At 41.6% G+C, this 14,236-nt stretch overlaps 1 protein-coding gene across 1 annotated transcript; it reads right to left on the reverse strand.

Moving 5' to 3' along the window:
* Positions 1–87: 87 nt before the first annotated feature.
* On the reverse strand, positions 88–8,172 carry LOC102876392 (mucin-3B-like; the record flags this gene model as incomplete). Its single annotated transcript, XM_006896577.1, has 2 exons — positions 8,112–8,172; positions 88–1,115 (listed from the first exon to the last, which is right to left on the reverse strand). Coding segments are annotated over exons 1-2 (1,089 nt in total), but the record flags the coding sequence as incomplete, so codon positions are not given.
* Between the last annotated feature and the right edge of the window lie 6,064 nt (positions 8,173–14,236).

Raw genomic sequence — 14,236 nt, forward strand, 5'->3', positions numbered from 1 at the left:
CGCAGTAGAGGTAGGTGGAGCCGTACTTGTGACGGTACTCGAGGTTGTGAGAGTGGGTGTGGTGGAGGTGATGCCAGTCGTGCTCACCGTACCCGTAGTACTTGTGGGTGAAGGGGTGACAGTGGTAGGGGTCTCCGTGGTCAGGCTGGTAGTAAGCGAGGTCGTGGGAGTGGATGGCACCAGCGTCGTAGGGGAGGTTGTAGGAGAGGACATACTTGTCAAAGTGGATGTGCTCTCTGTGGGCGTGGTGTGTGTGGACGTGACGGCCGTAGTGCTTGTCAGTATAGGTGTTGTGGTCATTTCTGTTGTTGTGAGTTTTGGAGTACTGGTTCTTGTCACCTCTGTTGTAGGTGAGGTGGTAAGTAATGTTGTAAATGTGCTTTCTGTAGATGGGTTGCTGGTAGTTGGTGTTACAGTAGTAGTGACTGAAGAGGTTTGTATTGTTGTACTAAAAGTGGTTCTTGATGTAGATGTCGAAGGAATTGTGGTTGTAATGGGAGAAGTCATGGTTGATTCTGACGTTGCTTGTGTAGTGCTCATAGTGAAAGTTGTGACAAATGGTGTGGTACTACTTAATGTGGTTCCTGTGCTTGAGCTGGTGGAAGACGGTGTAACTGTAGTGGAGACTGTTTCCACGGTGCTAGGAGAAGTTGTAAAATAAGATGTAGTTGATGTTGCTTCTACTGTAGTGGGATAAGTACTGGTAATTGTTGTAGATGGTTTCTCCGTTTCTCTCGTTGTAGTATAAGAGCTGGTGAAAGTCACTTGTGTCGTTGTTACGCAGGTGGTTGTAGGATATGTTGTGGTGATTAAGAAAGTTGTTGGCATAATACATTCAGTGGTGCTTACATAGAGGATGGTGGAAGGTGGACTGGTTTCTACTCTCATGACAAATTTTGACAAAGGAACTGATGCAGTGGAATTGGTGGGAGAATTCAGTAATCCTTCATAAGTCCTATTAGTGCTACTTCCAGGCACAGGAACAACACTTTGTGTGGGACTGTGTGGGAACCCAATTTTGTCTTTAAACCATGGAATATTTCTAAAGCCATTGGATGCTGTCTCTGCACTCAGCAAGACTTCATTAGAAGTTGATGTGGCCATAGATAAAGTTCCTGTATTGGCAATAGAACAGATTAGTTTATTGGCAATATTATGTCATTTCTCACCATATACCACATTTGTAGGTTTGTCACTACCCAATTTCCGAAATGTACTATAGCATATTCTATTATCTGGGGCAGTGTGGAACTGGGAGTTTTGAGTTCTTAAAATCCCCATCCTGAGCGTCTTCTACAAGAGAATAGGAGAGAATCATCCTCAGTTTTTTCTCAGACTTGTCTGGTGAGCTCTCTGTCCTAGAATGGCAAAACTAGTACAGAGGGTCAACTGAGACTCTCACCTTCCCTAACATCCCTGTTCCTTCCTCTGCAACACACCTCATGCCCTTCTCTCACTCGACTCTTTTTGTCTACCTGAAGTTCCCTCAGCCCTCTTTCTCTCTAACTCTTCTTTCACCTGCTCTTTTGGTAATGCACAGATATCTTTGCTGACTCTTCAAAGAGAGAACCTGGCCAAAGCCAGCTCAGGAGGTGAATAGTGAAGACTACAGTTGAGTGTTGAGTACCAAGGGTCTGAGGGGGAGAGACCAGGAACGAGTGTGAAAGACCATTAGAGAAGCAAAATTGAGAGACACGCCCAGATTAAGGAATTAGAGAGTGAGGAAAAGTTCAGAGATACCAATGGATGGGACGGAAACAGGGCAGAGATTCTCTATATAGATTGACAGTCATAGAGGAAGAATCATGCAGAAAGGCTGATAGGACAGAGAAGGAAAAAAACCTAAAAGTGGATAGCTTCACCATACCTATTCAATATTGCATTGAAAATCTTAACCAGATTAATGAGGCAAGAAGTGGAAGTAAAAGGAACCTATATTGACAAAGAGGAAGTAAAACTGTTTCTATCTGTAGATGAAATAATCTTCTACATAGAAAATTCCAAAGACTCAACATGAAAATTACTGGGTCTAATTGGTCACTTCAGCAAAGTGGCAGGATGTAAGAACAATATACAAAAATCAATCATACTCCTCTATTGCAGCAAAAAGAACTCTGGAAAGAAAATAAGGACAACAATGCCTTATACAATAGCCCCCAGAAGGATGGAATATTTCAAAATGAATTTACCAGAGTTACAAAAGACCTATACAAAGAAAACTATAAAACATTACTACAAGAAACTCAAAGAAACCTATAGCAATAGAAAATTTACCATATTCATGTATGTATATAAGTAATATTTAACACTGTGAAAAGGCAATATTACACCAAAAAAATCTACAAGTACAATTAATCCTGATCCCATCATCATTTTCCAAAGAAATGGAAAAAGTAATGACCAAGTTCATATGGAAAGTGAGTGCAGATAAGCAAAATGATACTAAAGAAGAAAAACAAAATAAGTGGCTTCATACTTCCTGATCTCAAAGCCAACTACATAGTCACAGTAATAAAAACAGCTTGATATTGGTACAATTCCAGGTACATAGACCAGTGGAATAGAATTGAGAACACAGAAATAAATCCATCTGATTTATCATCTGATAGATAACTGATCTTTAGCAAAGAAATGAAATCATTAAATACAGGAAAGACAGCCTCTTTAACCAACAGTGCTAGCCAAACTGGAAAACAGTTTGCAAAAATCTAAAACAAGATCCATGTCTCCTACTTTATTTAAAATCTAGCTCAAGGCAGATCAAGGATCTTGGCATAAAATGTAAAACAATAAAGATCATCAGATGAGAAAATTGGGCTATACTTAGGAGCCCTAATCTGTAGCTTAAACAGACTGTCAACAGTCACTGATATATAATCAACAGAGGATGAGCGATTTGAATGGTTCATCCTAAAATTAAATCTTTATGTGCAGAAAAATACTTGTTCAAAAGAGTGAAAAATGAACCTATAAATTGTTGTTGTTGTTGTTGTTGTTGTTATGTGCCGTCGAGTCGCTTGCGACTCATGTATTTTACAATGACACATCTAACATTAAAAGACGTGACACATCTAAATTAAAAGACATATTGCAATGGGAAAGTCTGCTGTTAGGGACCTCCCCAAATTACTGAAGAGCAGTGGTGTCACTCTGGAGAGTAAGGTGTGCCTGATACAGGCCATGGTCTTTGCAATCACTTACTATGCATGGAAGAGTTGAACAATGACTAGAGAGGATAGAAGGAGAAGTGATGCCTTTGTGTTGTGGTGCTGGAGAAGCGTATTGAATATAGCATGGACTGCTAGGAAAACAAACAACTTCATCCTGGAGAGCGATAACCAGACTGTTCATTGGAGGCAAAAATTCTTTTTTTTTATTTTTTTTTTTTATTTTTGTGTGAGTGTACCGTCAAATCAGATCTGACTGGTACAGGAGGAGATTGTCCCTCCTTCCCCGGCAGAGCATCTGGTGGATTCGAACCATGCGCCTCTGGTATTGTAGTTGCAGCTCCTTGCCACTAGGCCACCAGAGCTCCCCGGAGGCAAAGATTCTGAAGCTTCATCTGACATACTCTGAACTTGTTGCAAGGAGGGACCAGTCCTTGGAGAAGGGTGTCATGCTTTGGAGGATGGAGGGACAGCACAGGAGAGGAAGACCCTCTGTGAGGTGGTTTGATTCAGTACTGGGGTAATTGGGGTAGGTGTGTCAGAGACAGTAAGATTGGCACAGGATAGGGCAGGGTATAAGACTGTTGTACATAAGGGTGCTATGAGTCCAGGCTACTTGACAGCACCTAACAACATCTAACAAGGAACACATCACTAAAACTGATAGAATACTTAACTCCTCAACAAGAAAAAGAAAAACAACCCAATTACAAAATGGGCAGAAGACAATAGACACTTTACCAACAACGTTCTTCAGGTGGCTAACAAATAGACGAAGAAATATTCAAGATCACTCTCTGAGCTGACTCATACTCCATTCATTGGCACCTAATAACAGTAGCAACAGCTATTAGAAAGTTGCAATTCCAAACAACAATGAGATAACATCTCACTCCAGCAAATATATCAATGTTCACTAAGACAGTAAGCAACAAATACTGATGAGGGCTTAGGAAGATTGTAGCTCTCATAGACTGTGGGAAATGTGTAATGGTGCAACCACTTCAGAAAGCAGACTAGTGCTTCCTTAGAAAATATATTTAATCCAGGTATTTGTCCCAGAGAAATAAGAGCTGCAACACAAACTGACATCCTCACACCAATGTTGCTACAACATTATTTACAATAGCAATGAGTTGGAAACAACACAAATGTTCATCAACAGACAAATGGCTAAAGAAACTCTGGTACATTCACACAATGGAGTAATATGCATCACTAAAAAACAATTAACAGTTTGGGAATACTGCACAAAATGAATGCATCTAGAACAGATCATGCTGAGTAACCTAAGGCAGTCACAAAAAGACAATTATGGTATAAGACTGCTAATACAAGAAACTAAGGAAAGGCTTATACACAGATAAAGTCAATCTTGGAGGGTTAGCAGGGATGAGAAGGGAGGGAGAAGAGAATAAAAATAATTAAATCAGAAAGTGGCTACAATTGGTGAGAATATGTAATTAATTATATTAATCAATTATAATTAATACTCTAAAGCAAATATGTCTGAATGATTGCATGAGAACCAACATATTTTATAAAATTACACTCAAATAACTATAATGTTTAAAAAAATAAAAGGAAATATCCCCAGAGACAAGCATAAGTCTTGGAGATCCTGAAATTTAGGCATGAATGTCAGTATTTACAATCAACTAAAAAAAAAAAAGAGAGAGAGAGAAAACAAAATGCAAAAAACTCTTATACCTTGTTGGTGGGATTGTAAAATGGTGCAACCATTCTGGAAGGCAGTTTGGTGCATCCTCAAAAAGCTGAAAATAGAAATTCCATATGACCTAGCTATTCCACTACTTGGAATATACCCTGAGAAAATAAAAATTAAGGTACAAATGGAGATTTGTACACCAGTGTTCATAGCAGCATTATTCACCATCACAAGAATGTGGAAACAGCCCAAATGTCCAACCACAAATGAATGGCTTGAGAAATTATGATACATTCACACAATGGGCTGCTATCCAGCACGCAGGAGCAATGTTTTTTTAAATTATTACCTAACTCGGGAGGGACTGGAGAGCATTATGCTGAGTGAACTAACTCAGTCCCACAAGGATAAATATTGTGTAAAACCATTATTGTAGGATGAGTATAAGGATCCAAGAGGTGTGGGAGAGGTTGGAAGCAGAGGGATGAGGATGTGCATGGGGAGGGAGGATTAATCATGGGGTTGTACAATTTGATGGGTGAGTGAGGGAAATTGAAAAATTTAATCTTGAAAACAATGTATTTGAATTTCATAAATAAACTAGTAGAAAATTTAAAAAAAAAAAAACAACCCAATCCTGCAGAAAACTTAAGCAAGACCCACACCTCACATCTTATACAAAAACCAAGTTGAGATGGATCAGGGACCTAGAAGTAAAACCAAAGATTATAAAATCCATCCCAAAAAGCTGGGAGGAACTCTAGAATCCCCACTCCACAGCATGAACAATCTTCCAAGCACAATGAAAAAGCTACAACCAGGAGTAGATAACATAGATGAATGGGACCTTCTAAGACTCAAATCCCTATGCACATCAATAAACTTTTCCAGTACGTTAAGAAGGAAATCCACCGACGGAGGAAAATATTAGGCAATCATAAATGATTAAATTTATAGAATACTCCAGCACTTCAACAAGAAAAAATTAAACAATTCAATCACAAAATGGGCATAGACAGGAATAAACACTTCACCAAAGAAGACATTCACATGGCAAACAAACACATGAAGAGATGTTAGAAATCCCTAGGTATCAGAGAGATGGAAATCACAACTGTGAAATATCGTCTCACCCCAGAAACAATAGCCAAGTTCAACAGGGTAGCAAACAACAAATGCTGATGAGGTTGTGGAGATTGGAAATCTTATTCACTTCTGGTAGGAATGTAAAATGATACTAGCACTATGGAACATGATCTGGTGCCTTCTCAGAAAGTTGAAAATAGAAATACCATTTGGCCCAGCAGTTTCACTGTGCTGGGAATATACCCTAAAGGAACTAGAGCCACAAATCAAACATCTATATGCACATCCATTTCTGTATTATTCGCAATAACAAAGAGATAGATCAGCCCAAGTGCCCATCAGTAAATTAATGGCTAGAAAAACTATGGTAAATACACACAATGGAATACTACACAGCTTTGAAAAACAATGAAATAGTAGAACATTACACAACATGGCGGAGCCTTGTGGACATTATGCTAAATTAAATATCTGTCATAAAAGGATAAATACTGCATGACACTGCTGTTATAAAATAGGACAAAGGTGAAGGGGGTTGGAGAGGGAATGGGGGAAGAGTGTAAATGCTCAGCACTGCATTAGAACAGATGAGGGAGAAACTGAAAGGAATATATAATTATGCAGTATATGTACAAGAATAGTCTGGAAAACAAGGGGTGCATTGTGGGGTGGGTGAGGGGAAGGGAAGGAAAGAGAGAAAATGTACAACAATGAGAAAAAAAATTTTAAATAATCATATTTCTTTTCACCATCAGATTTCACATCTTATGTATATGAATTGCAGCTATTTTTATGTTGTTGATTGCCATCAAGTTGAGCACGACTCACAGTGACCCTATAAACAAAAGGCCTGAAGCCTTTTCTCTAAGTTCATAGAGTTTCCAGAGGCATATTGTTTAGGAAGTGGATGCCACCCCTGCTTCCATGTAATTGACTTTTTTCCTAACAAAAAGACTAGAATTTAAGGAGGGGGAAGACAAACTTCATTGCCATCAAGGCAGAAGAGAATCAAGGCAGATCCTCTGGAGGGTTTTTTTAAGGCCGTCAATCTCATGGGGAAAAGATTGTCTTACTCATCACAAGTGGGTTCACACCGCAGAGAGGCGCTGTCTTTGGGTCAGCAGCACAGCTGCCTACAGACGACAGCACCAGAGCTCCCAACCCCATTGCCCAAATGGGCTTATTACTACTGTCTGGCAGTTTGGAACTGGGAGCTTTGAGCTCTGGAGATCCCCATCCTAGGAATCTTCTGCAACAGGAGAGGAAAAAGTTGTTCTCCGTTTCTTACTCAGCCTTGTCCCCAGATAGACAGATTTTTATATCATCTATTCTATTTCAGTCACTTGAGCAATCTGTTTACAAGCATGAAGTCCCCTCACTGTCTGGATCTCATCAACCTCTTTTTTTCCTAATTTTGAAACTTAGCATCAGTTATGCAATGTTGGGAGTAAGTGCCCAATAACCCTCATGTTACCAGAGTAATTGCAAGCAAGAAGCACACCTGACCTCTTCCTCCTTCCCTGGGACGCTGTATTGGCTTTCTTTGAAAGCCCAGTCTTAGCTCAGCTCGGGGTGTCAGGGAGGACAAAGTAGAGGATTATGAGGGTTCCTGAGCCCTGCAGGACACAAAGCCGTGAACTGTGGACCTCTAGGTTGGGGAACTCTTGGATCAGTGATTAAGAGAGGACACTGGGAAACTAAGAGGGAGCAAAGTTGACTTAGGATCCAATAGCTCTGACATTTGTCGTGTCCTGAAAGGTTGAGCCTGAGATAAGTTGGGGGCAAAGCAAGAATGTAGGAACCGAGAATCAAAGGCAACTGAGTGAGAGGAGAGAGACCAGAGTCAGACTCTGGGAAAGGTAGAGGTGCCGCTGAAGAGGTGAAGGCCTGGGTATAAACGAGTGTGGGGAGAACGTAGGAGCTGAAAAGGAGAGTGGGAGTGAAGAGGGCAGAGGGAGAAGAGGCTCAGGAAACTGAGTCAGAACTGAAATCTTTTCTCAGAAGAAGTGGTGCCCACACTCTAGGTCAAACAGCACACTGGGACTCCTATCCCTCTCCACTCTTGTTCTACCTACACACATATACACAGAGAGTGAGGCTTCTCCTCAGCCTCCCATAGTTTCAAAGCCACTCTTCCCACATCTTGCCATCCTTGTCAGTAGTCTCCCCAGCTTCTCCCTTCCCCGTACCTGTGGCCCCCGGAGAGGCCCTAAGCAGCCAGAGAAGGCCAAGGAGCCCAAGGAGCTGCATACGCATGGTGGGCAGTCAGTCCAGCCGGCCACGGGAGCAGCAGCAGTGAGACAGCCACAGGTATTCACTGCAGCCTGAGTGTGAACTAAAGTGGAAAGTCTCAGTTATCTCTCCTACTGGGTGTGGGGCCCCGAGCATACCTTCACCTTTGTACCGCCCCACCTCACCCCTCTTCTACTTTGTCCATGATCCGGACTTCAGCTGTGGGAAGGAAGGACACAGAAACAAAGCTAAGACAAGTCCAGATGTCCAGAAGGGTGAGGAACTGGTTGTCCAACCCCCAAGCCTGCTGGCCCTCAGGGAGCAGCTCCTGGGCTGCTAATCCCCTCCCCCAAGACCTGGCAACACTGGCTAAGGATCCACTTGATCATGGATTCAGGAGTCCAACTATTGTTCTTACCATCTCTTTAGTCTGAGTCTCACCTGGGAAGGAAAATCTCGCTCTTCCCTGTCTCTGTCCTGTCATTAGCAAGATTCTGGGCTTAGGACCTTGAAGTCAGAAGTCATTTTAATATCTGCAAAGTGAAGAAGAATCTCAGAGAACATATGACCAAGGGAAGTAACCAGGCAGAGGGGATAGAGAAGGAGCAAAGATTAGTGGATAGTGGATAGGTAAAATGAAGGGAAAGGACAGCCAGGCTTCGCTAGGATGTTTAATGGCATGATACAATTGCAGTTATTGTTATAAAATGAAATGTAGATAAGGGGCTGAATAAAAACCAATAAAAAAATAAATAACCAAGCAGATACCATACATTTTTTAACCAGTAAATTGTTATGTGCCATCAAGTCACCTGCAACTCATAACGACCCTGGGTACAACAGCCCTAAACTCTGCTCTATCCTGTGCCCATCTCATTGTCTCTGACACACCCATCCCGATTACCCCAGTCAGTGAATCAATCCATCTCATCAAGGTTCTTCCTCTCTTGTGCTGTCCCTCTACCCTCCCAAGCATGACATCCCTCTCCAAGAACTGGTCCCTCCTTGTAACATGTCCAAAGTATGTCAGATGAAGCTTCAGAATCCTTGCCTCCAAGGAGCAGCCTGGTTTAACCCTGTCCAAGATGAACCTGTTCATTCTCATAGCAGTCCATGGCATATCAGCCACTATATAAAAGTTTCGTTCCAGGAATCACTAGCATAAGTCTCAAACCTCACTGCCATCAAGTCAGTTCCAACTCAGCAACTTTCTGTGGGTCATAAGGGAGGAAAATGCTCACTTTCTTCCTCAAAGCTGATAGTATGATAGTAGATTCCACCAAGATGAGACCTATATTAACTTGAGTGAAAGAAAAGGCAATATACACCAAGTAAGAGGGGAGCACATGACCTGCGGCAAAGGAAATCACTGGGAGGTTCGCAAGAGTAAAAGACAAAGGTAATGCAGAGAAACAGCAAGGATGTAAGGGAGAGAGCTTCTGACTTCCCTATGTTCACAAGGGGAAAGAATCTTCATCAACAGCACAAAAGCATTCCAGACCCTTCTCCTAACCAATTCTAGCACCAACTGTTCCTTCCTAAAGCACTCACTGCTTTTCTGCTGTTTTGATACTCCACTACAATGGCCACACAGAACACACAGGCAATATTCACGATTATGGTGTTTGTTAGGGAACTGGATTACAATTCCAGTTCAAGAACATTCAGGATGCGGGTCTTCAGTCAGGACAGCCTCTTTGTAGCCATGTTGACAGGCTGACCTCTCTTTGATTCTTGATCTTTTTTAAGACCAAGACCTGAACTCTGCCTTAGTTAGGTAAATATTATAAAGCTAACGTTAGCACTGCTGAAGCAAGTCTCTATTTCTGGCCCTTGATCTCAAGGTCTTGGCCTCTGCCCTGCGCTGTCAAGTGTCACAAAGCTCTTTTAGCTTTGTCAAGCATGTGCCCAAGGTCCATTTTACTTGGAAGTCTAGGCCCAGAGGCCGTTTGCTCCCTATGAGTCAGTAGACCTCCTCAATCAGTGTCTGAAGTACCCACTCCACCAGCAAATACTCAGCTTTTTTGTTCTGTGGACTGGGAACCTCCAGCTCTGTCTCACACTCGTGTCTGGTTTTGGCCACCTCTTGTGCCGCTGCTGTCGTTGCTGCAGTCAGTTCATCTCCTGCCATCTTGTCAACTGGCCAGTCTCTCTCAGGAGTTAAGATCACCATCTCTAGTTTGTGCAGGAATCTCTGGTCCAAAAGACATACTGCCCTTTCTGGATTATCTTTCTTAATGGTAACAAGATCCTGTTTTCCATCTTTGCTGTGTCTCAGCCTAAGTCTGGTGGGATGGCAAAACTAACCAATCCCCATGTTAGCATTCTACACTCTTTATTTGCATTGCCCCATCTAATATGTGCCATGTATCTATCTTATTTACATTATTCACAAGCTATCTGATCTGCTTATTGAGCCACAAACACCTCATATTTATTTAGTCCTACCCAGTTATATCAGCATAAGAGAAGACCCTCAACAAGGTGAATTGACGCAGTGATTGTAACAGCGGGTTCAAGTGCATCAGAAACAGAAGATGGCAGAGGATGGTGCAGGTTTCAGATCTATTGTTCAGAGGGTCACTTTGAGTCATAGTCAACTCAACAGCACATAACAACAACCCAGCTATGTGGTAAAAGTTACAAGGATCACTTGTAACTTGTAAGGATTGACTCAAATGAATCACAAGTAAGCCAACGCGTCCCTGGTAAGATACTATCACATACACAGTCTGACAATGATAGTAATAATTGACAAAATACAAATCAGATGCATTGGTAGGCCTGAAATAGATGTAGGAAGGTGAATGAGAGTTTATCCCCACAAGTATATATAGGTTTGGCAGAAGACATTTCTATATGTACTTTAATGTGCTACACTATCCAAGGATATTGAAGAGAATATACAAAACAAACTTATAAACACTACATGGCCATAATCAAATACCTTGAAGGAATGAGTCACTGGACCTGGGCATTTAGGACCACAAGTCTCAAGGGACATGTAGGTAAATTGTCGTGACATGGTCCACACAAACAGTGTTTTATATTCTATGCTGATGTGTAGAAACCACTTGGGTCTTAAAAGCTTACTAGCTGCCATCCAAGATTGAAAGTATTGGTCTCTCCTTGATCAGAGAAAAGGAGAGTGAAGAAACAGAAAGCCTCCAAAAAGCAATTTATCCAAGGACAGTGGGTCATGCCAGCTACAGCCTCCACTACCCTAAGAACCAGAGGAACCAGAAGGTGCATAGCTACCACTTCCAGCCATTCTGACCAGGATCACAACCTTTGTCTGTTTTGGACAGCTGAAGAGAAGGAGGAATGTACAACAAAACTCAAAAACATAAAAAAAGACCAGAATTGTTGGTGGGATGCACAAGACTGTGGCCATTAGATATCCTTCAAGACTGGAACTAAACTCATTCCTGAGGATCCATAGAGAGTTCTAGTGGCCTAATAGTAAGGAGTTGCACTGCCAACCCAAAAGTACATTGTTCAAAACCATCAGCTGTTCAGAAGAAAGATGGGTAATTCCTTCCTTTGGGATTTACAGTCTATGGAAACCTACTGAAGGATCAGTTATGAGCCAGCCCCAAGTAGACTCCAAGCATTCTTCAACAATGAGGATCAACAGGTTTATAAAGTGAATACCACCACCAAGAAGTTTCATTTCAATCCTAGAGGGTGTGTGGTTCAAATCCACCAGATGCTCTGCTGGGGAAGGAGAGGCAATCTCCTCCTGTGCCAGTAAGATCCAACTCAATGGTACACAACAACAACAACGAAAAGGAAAAAAACATAGAAGTTCCTGGATATGTGTGAAGAAATGTGGGAAAACTGTAAAAAAAAATTAAAAGCTTATCTGATTGTTATTAAGTGCCATCAAGTCAAATACTACTCATAGCAACCCTATGAACAGCTGACCTGAACCCCGACGTGTCCTGTGCCATCCACATCATCTCAAATACACTAGAGCCTGTTGCTGAAGCCACCATGTCAGTCCATCTCATTGGGGGGGGGATCTTCCTCTTCTTTGCTGACCCTCTCTCTTTCCAAGCATGATATCCCTTTCCAACTGGTAGTTTCCAAAGAGTCGTTGTTGTTAATTGCCATCGAGTTATAGATGACTCATAGTGACCCTATGAACGAAAGACCTGAACACTTGTATAACTTTTACCATTTCTCCAAGTTCATAGGTCCAATAGAGATTGGTAAAAACCCTGAGACTCTAGACCTTAGTCACTCTTTCATCCTCAAACAAAACACACCTCCATGGCTCAAACTTTAAACCAAACAGTAGGCAAGTGTATAAAAGCACCAAAAATACCAGCAAGGTGCGCATTCCTTAAACAATCAACCATACAAGAGTAAAAAAAAGTAGCATTTGCTTGAAAATAAAGCCAAGAAGGAAGGCAGGAGTAAGATGGCAGGATTAATGGAGAAGAGAATTATAGGAAGGAAATAATGAAAGCGTGAGCTCAGTGTTGCTGTTGTTGTTGTGTACCATCGAATCGGAATCGACCCACAGCTGACCCTCTGGTGGGTTTTCAGAGGTGGTTAATCGCACAGGAGGAGATTGTCAGTCCTTCTCCTGCTGAGTGTCTGGTGATCTCAACCGCGTACCTTTGGGACGGCAGCACAGCTTCTTGTCATTAAGCCAACAGATTTCATTGTAGGTGGTGTAATTAATGTCATAAAACAGACTGTGTGTGAATAGTTGAATGGAAAACTAACACAAACTTTCACTCAAGTCACAATTTTCAAAAAAGACAAAATTAATATATTTTCTCTCTCCCTCTCTCTCTCTCCCCCCCCCAGAGATTGTAGTGAATGTGCGTGTGTACATACACACGCATTAAAAATGTAAAAAGAGGGCCACCTACCTAAACACAAGAATATGGGTAGATCTGGGAAAATAAGGGAGCCAGGGTTGGGAATGAGGGTCAAGGGAACTTTAATTCTAACTGTAATTTTTACTTTCCATGTAAAGAACATATTCTGGGTTCCACTACTACCCATAATATTCTCAAGGACCCATTATTTCGGTAGATGTCTGGTCTTGCTTCCTAGTCTTTCTTGGTCTGCAAACTCCACTAACATCTGTTCCAAATGGATGACCCTGATGGTATTTGAAATATCAGTGGCATAACTTCCAGCCACATGCATGCCACAGTAATGTAAATTGAAAGAAAAATTACTGGAATGCAAAAGTTGAAAACAAAAAAGATTTGATAGTTGGAAAAATATGGTCTTGGCGATAGAAATGAGGCTAGAGATTGAATAACAGAAGTTTGTACACCAACAACTTACAGCAAATATCTTTTTAAAAATAAATATAAACACACAAAAATGTGGAATACACAGAAATAAAAATTAATTGCATCTGTGGAAAGAGACTGCGGAGAAGCTAAACATAAGCAGTCAGAACAAGGCTGGGGCCAGCTGTTCAAATGCAAGTTCAAATTTTAGCTGAAGAAAAGAAAACACAAGAGCCAAAGCACAATGTTGAGTGTTGTTATATGCCATCATGTCAGAGCTGACTCATAGTGGCCCCTCCAGTCCAGAGGTTTCCAGAGGCAGTAAATCTCATGAGAGGAGATTGCCCATCCTTCTCCCAAGGAGCAGCTAGTGGGTTTGAACTGCCTGCCCTTGGTGTTGGTAGCACATCTTCTTACCACTAGGCTACAAGAGCTCCATGTATAACCCACCTGAATTCAGATTATCTCAATACTAGATCTGAGGCATTGAACATTAATGATCAAAGAACAGACAAATTATGGGGTGACATAAAGGACAATGTACATGAAGAAAGGAGGGAAAGTCATTTAAAAGAAAGAAAAGACCAGAATGAATTCCAGAAGAGACTCTGAAAGTTGCTCTAGAGAGTACAGAAATTTATGCAAAAGAACAAATAATAGAGCAGAGCAGGGAGTGAGAACAGAAGCTTCAGCACTGGAGATATAGGCAGGTGGCGTCTGTTCCAGGTGAACTGGGGAGGGTAAGGACCCACAGCGCTTGGAGAGGATTATCTTAGGCTGGTTTCTCTAGAGAAATGAAACTGATGAAGATTGGCGGGGGG

The sequence above is a fragment of the Elephantulus edwardii genome, unplaced genomic scaffold, assembly GCF_000299155.1.
Source record: "Elephantulus edwardii isolate Elephantulus edwardi_28Jun2011 unplaced genomic scaffold, EleEdw1.0 scaffold00186, whole genome shotgun sequence".
Lineage (NCBI taxonomy): Eukaryota > Metazoa > Chordata > Mammalia > Macroscelidea > Macroscelididae > Elephantulus > Elephantulus edwardii.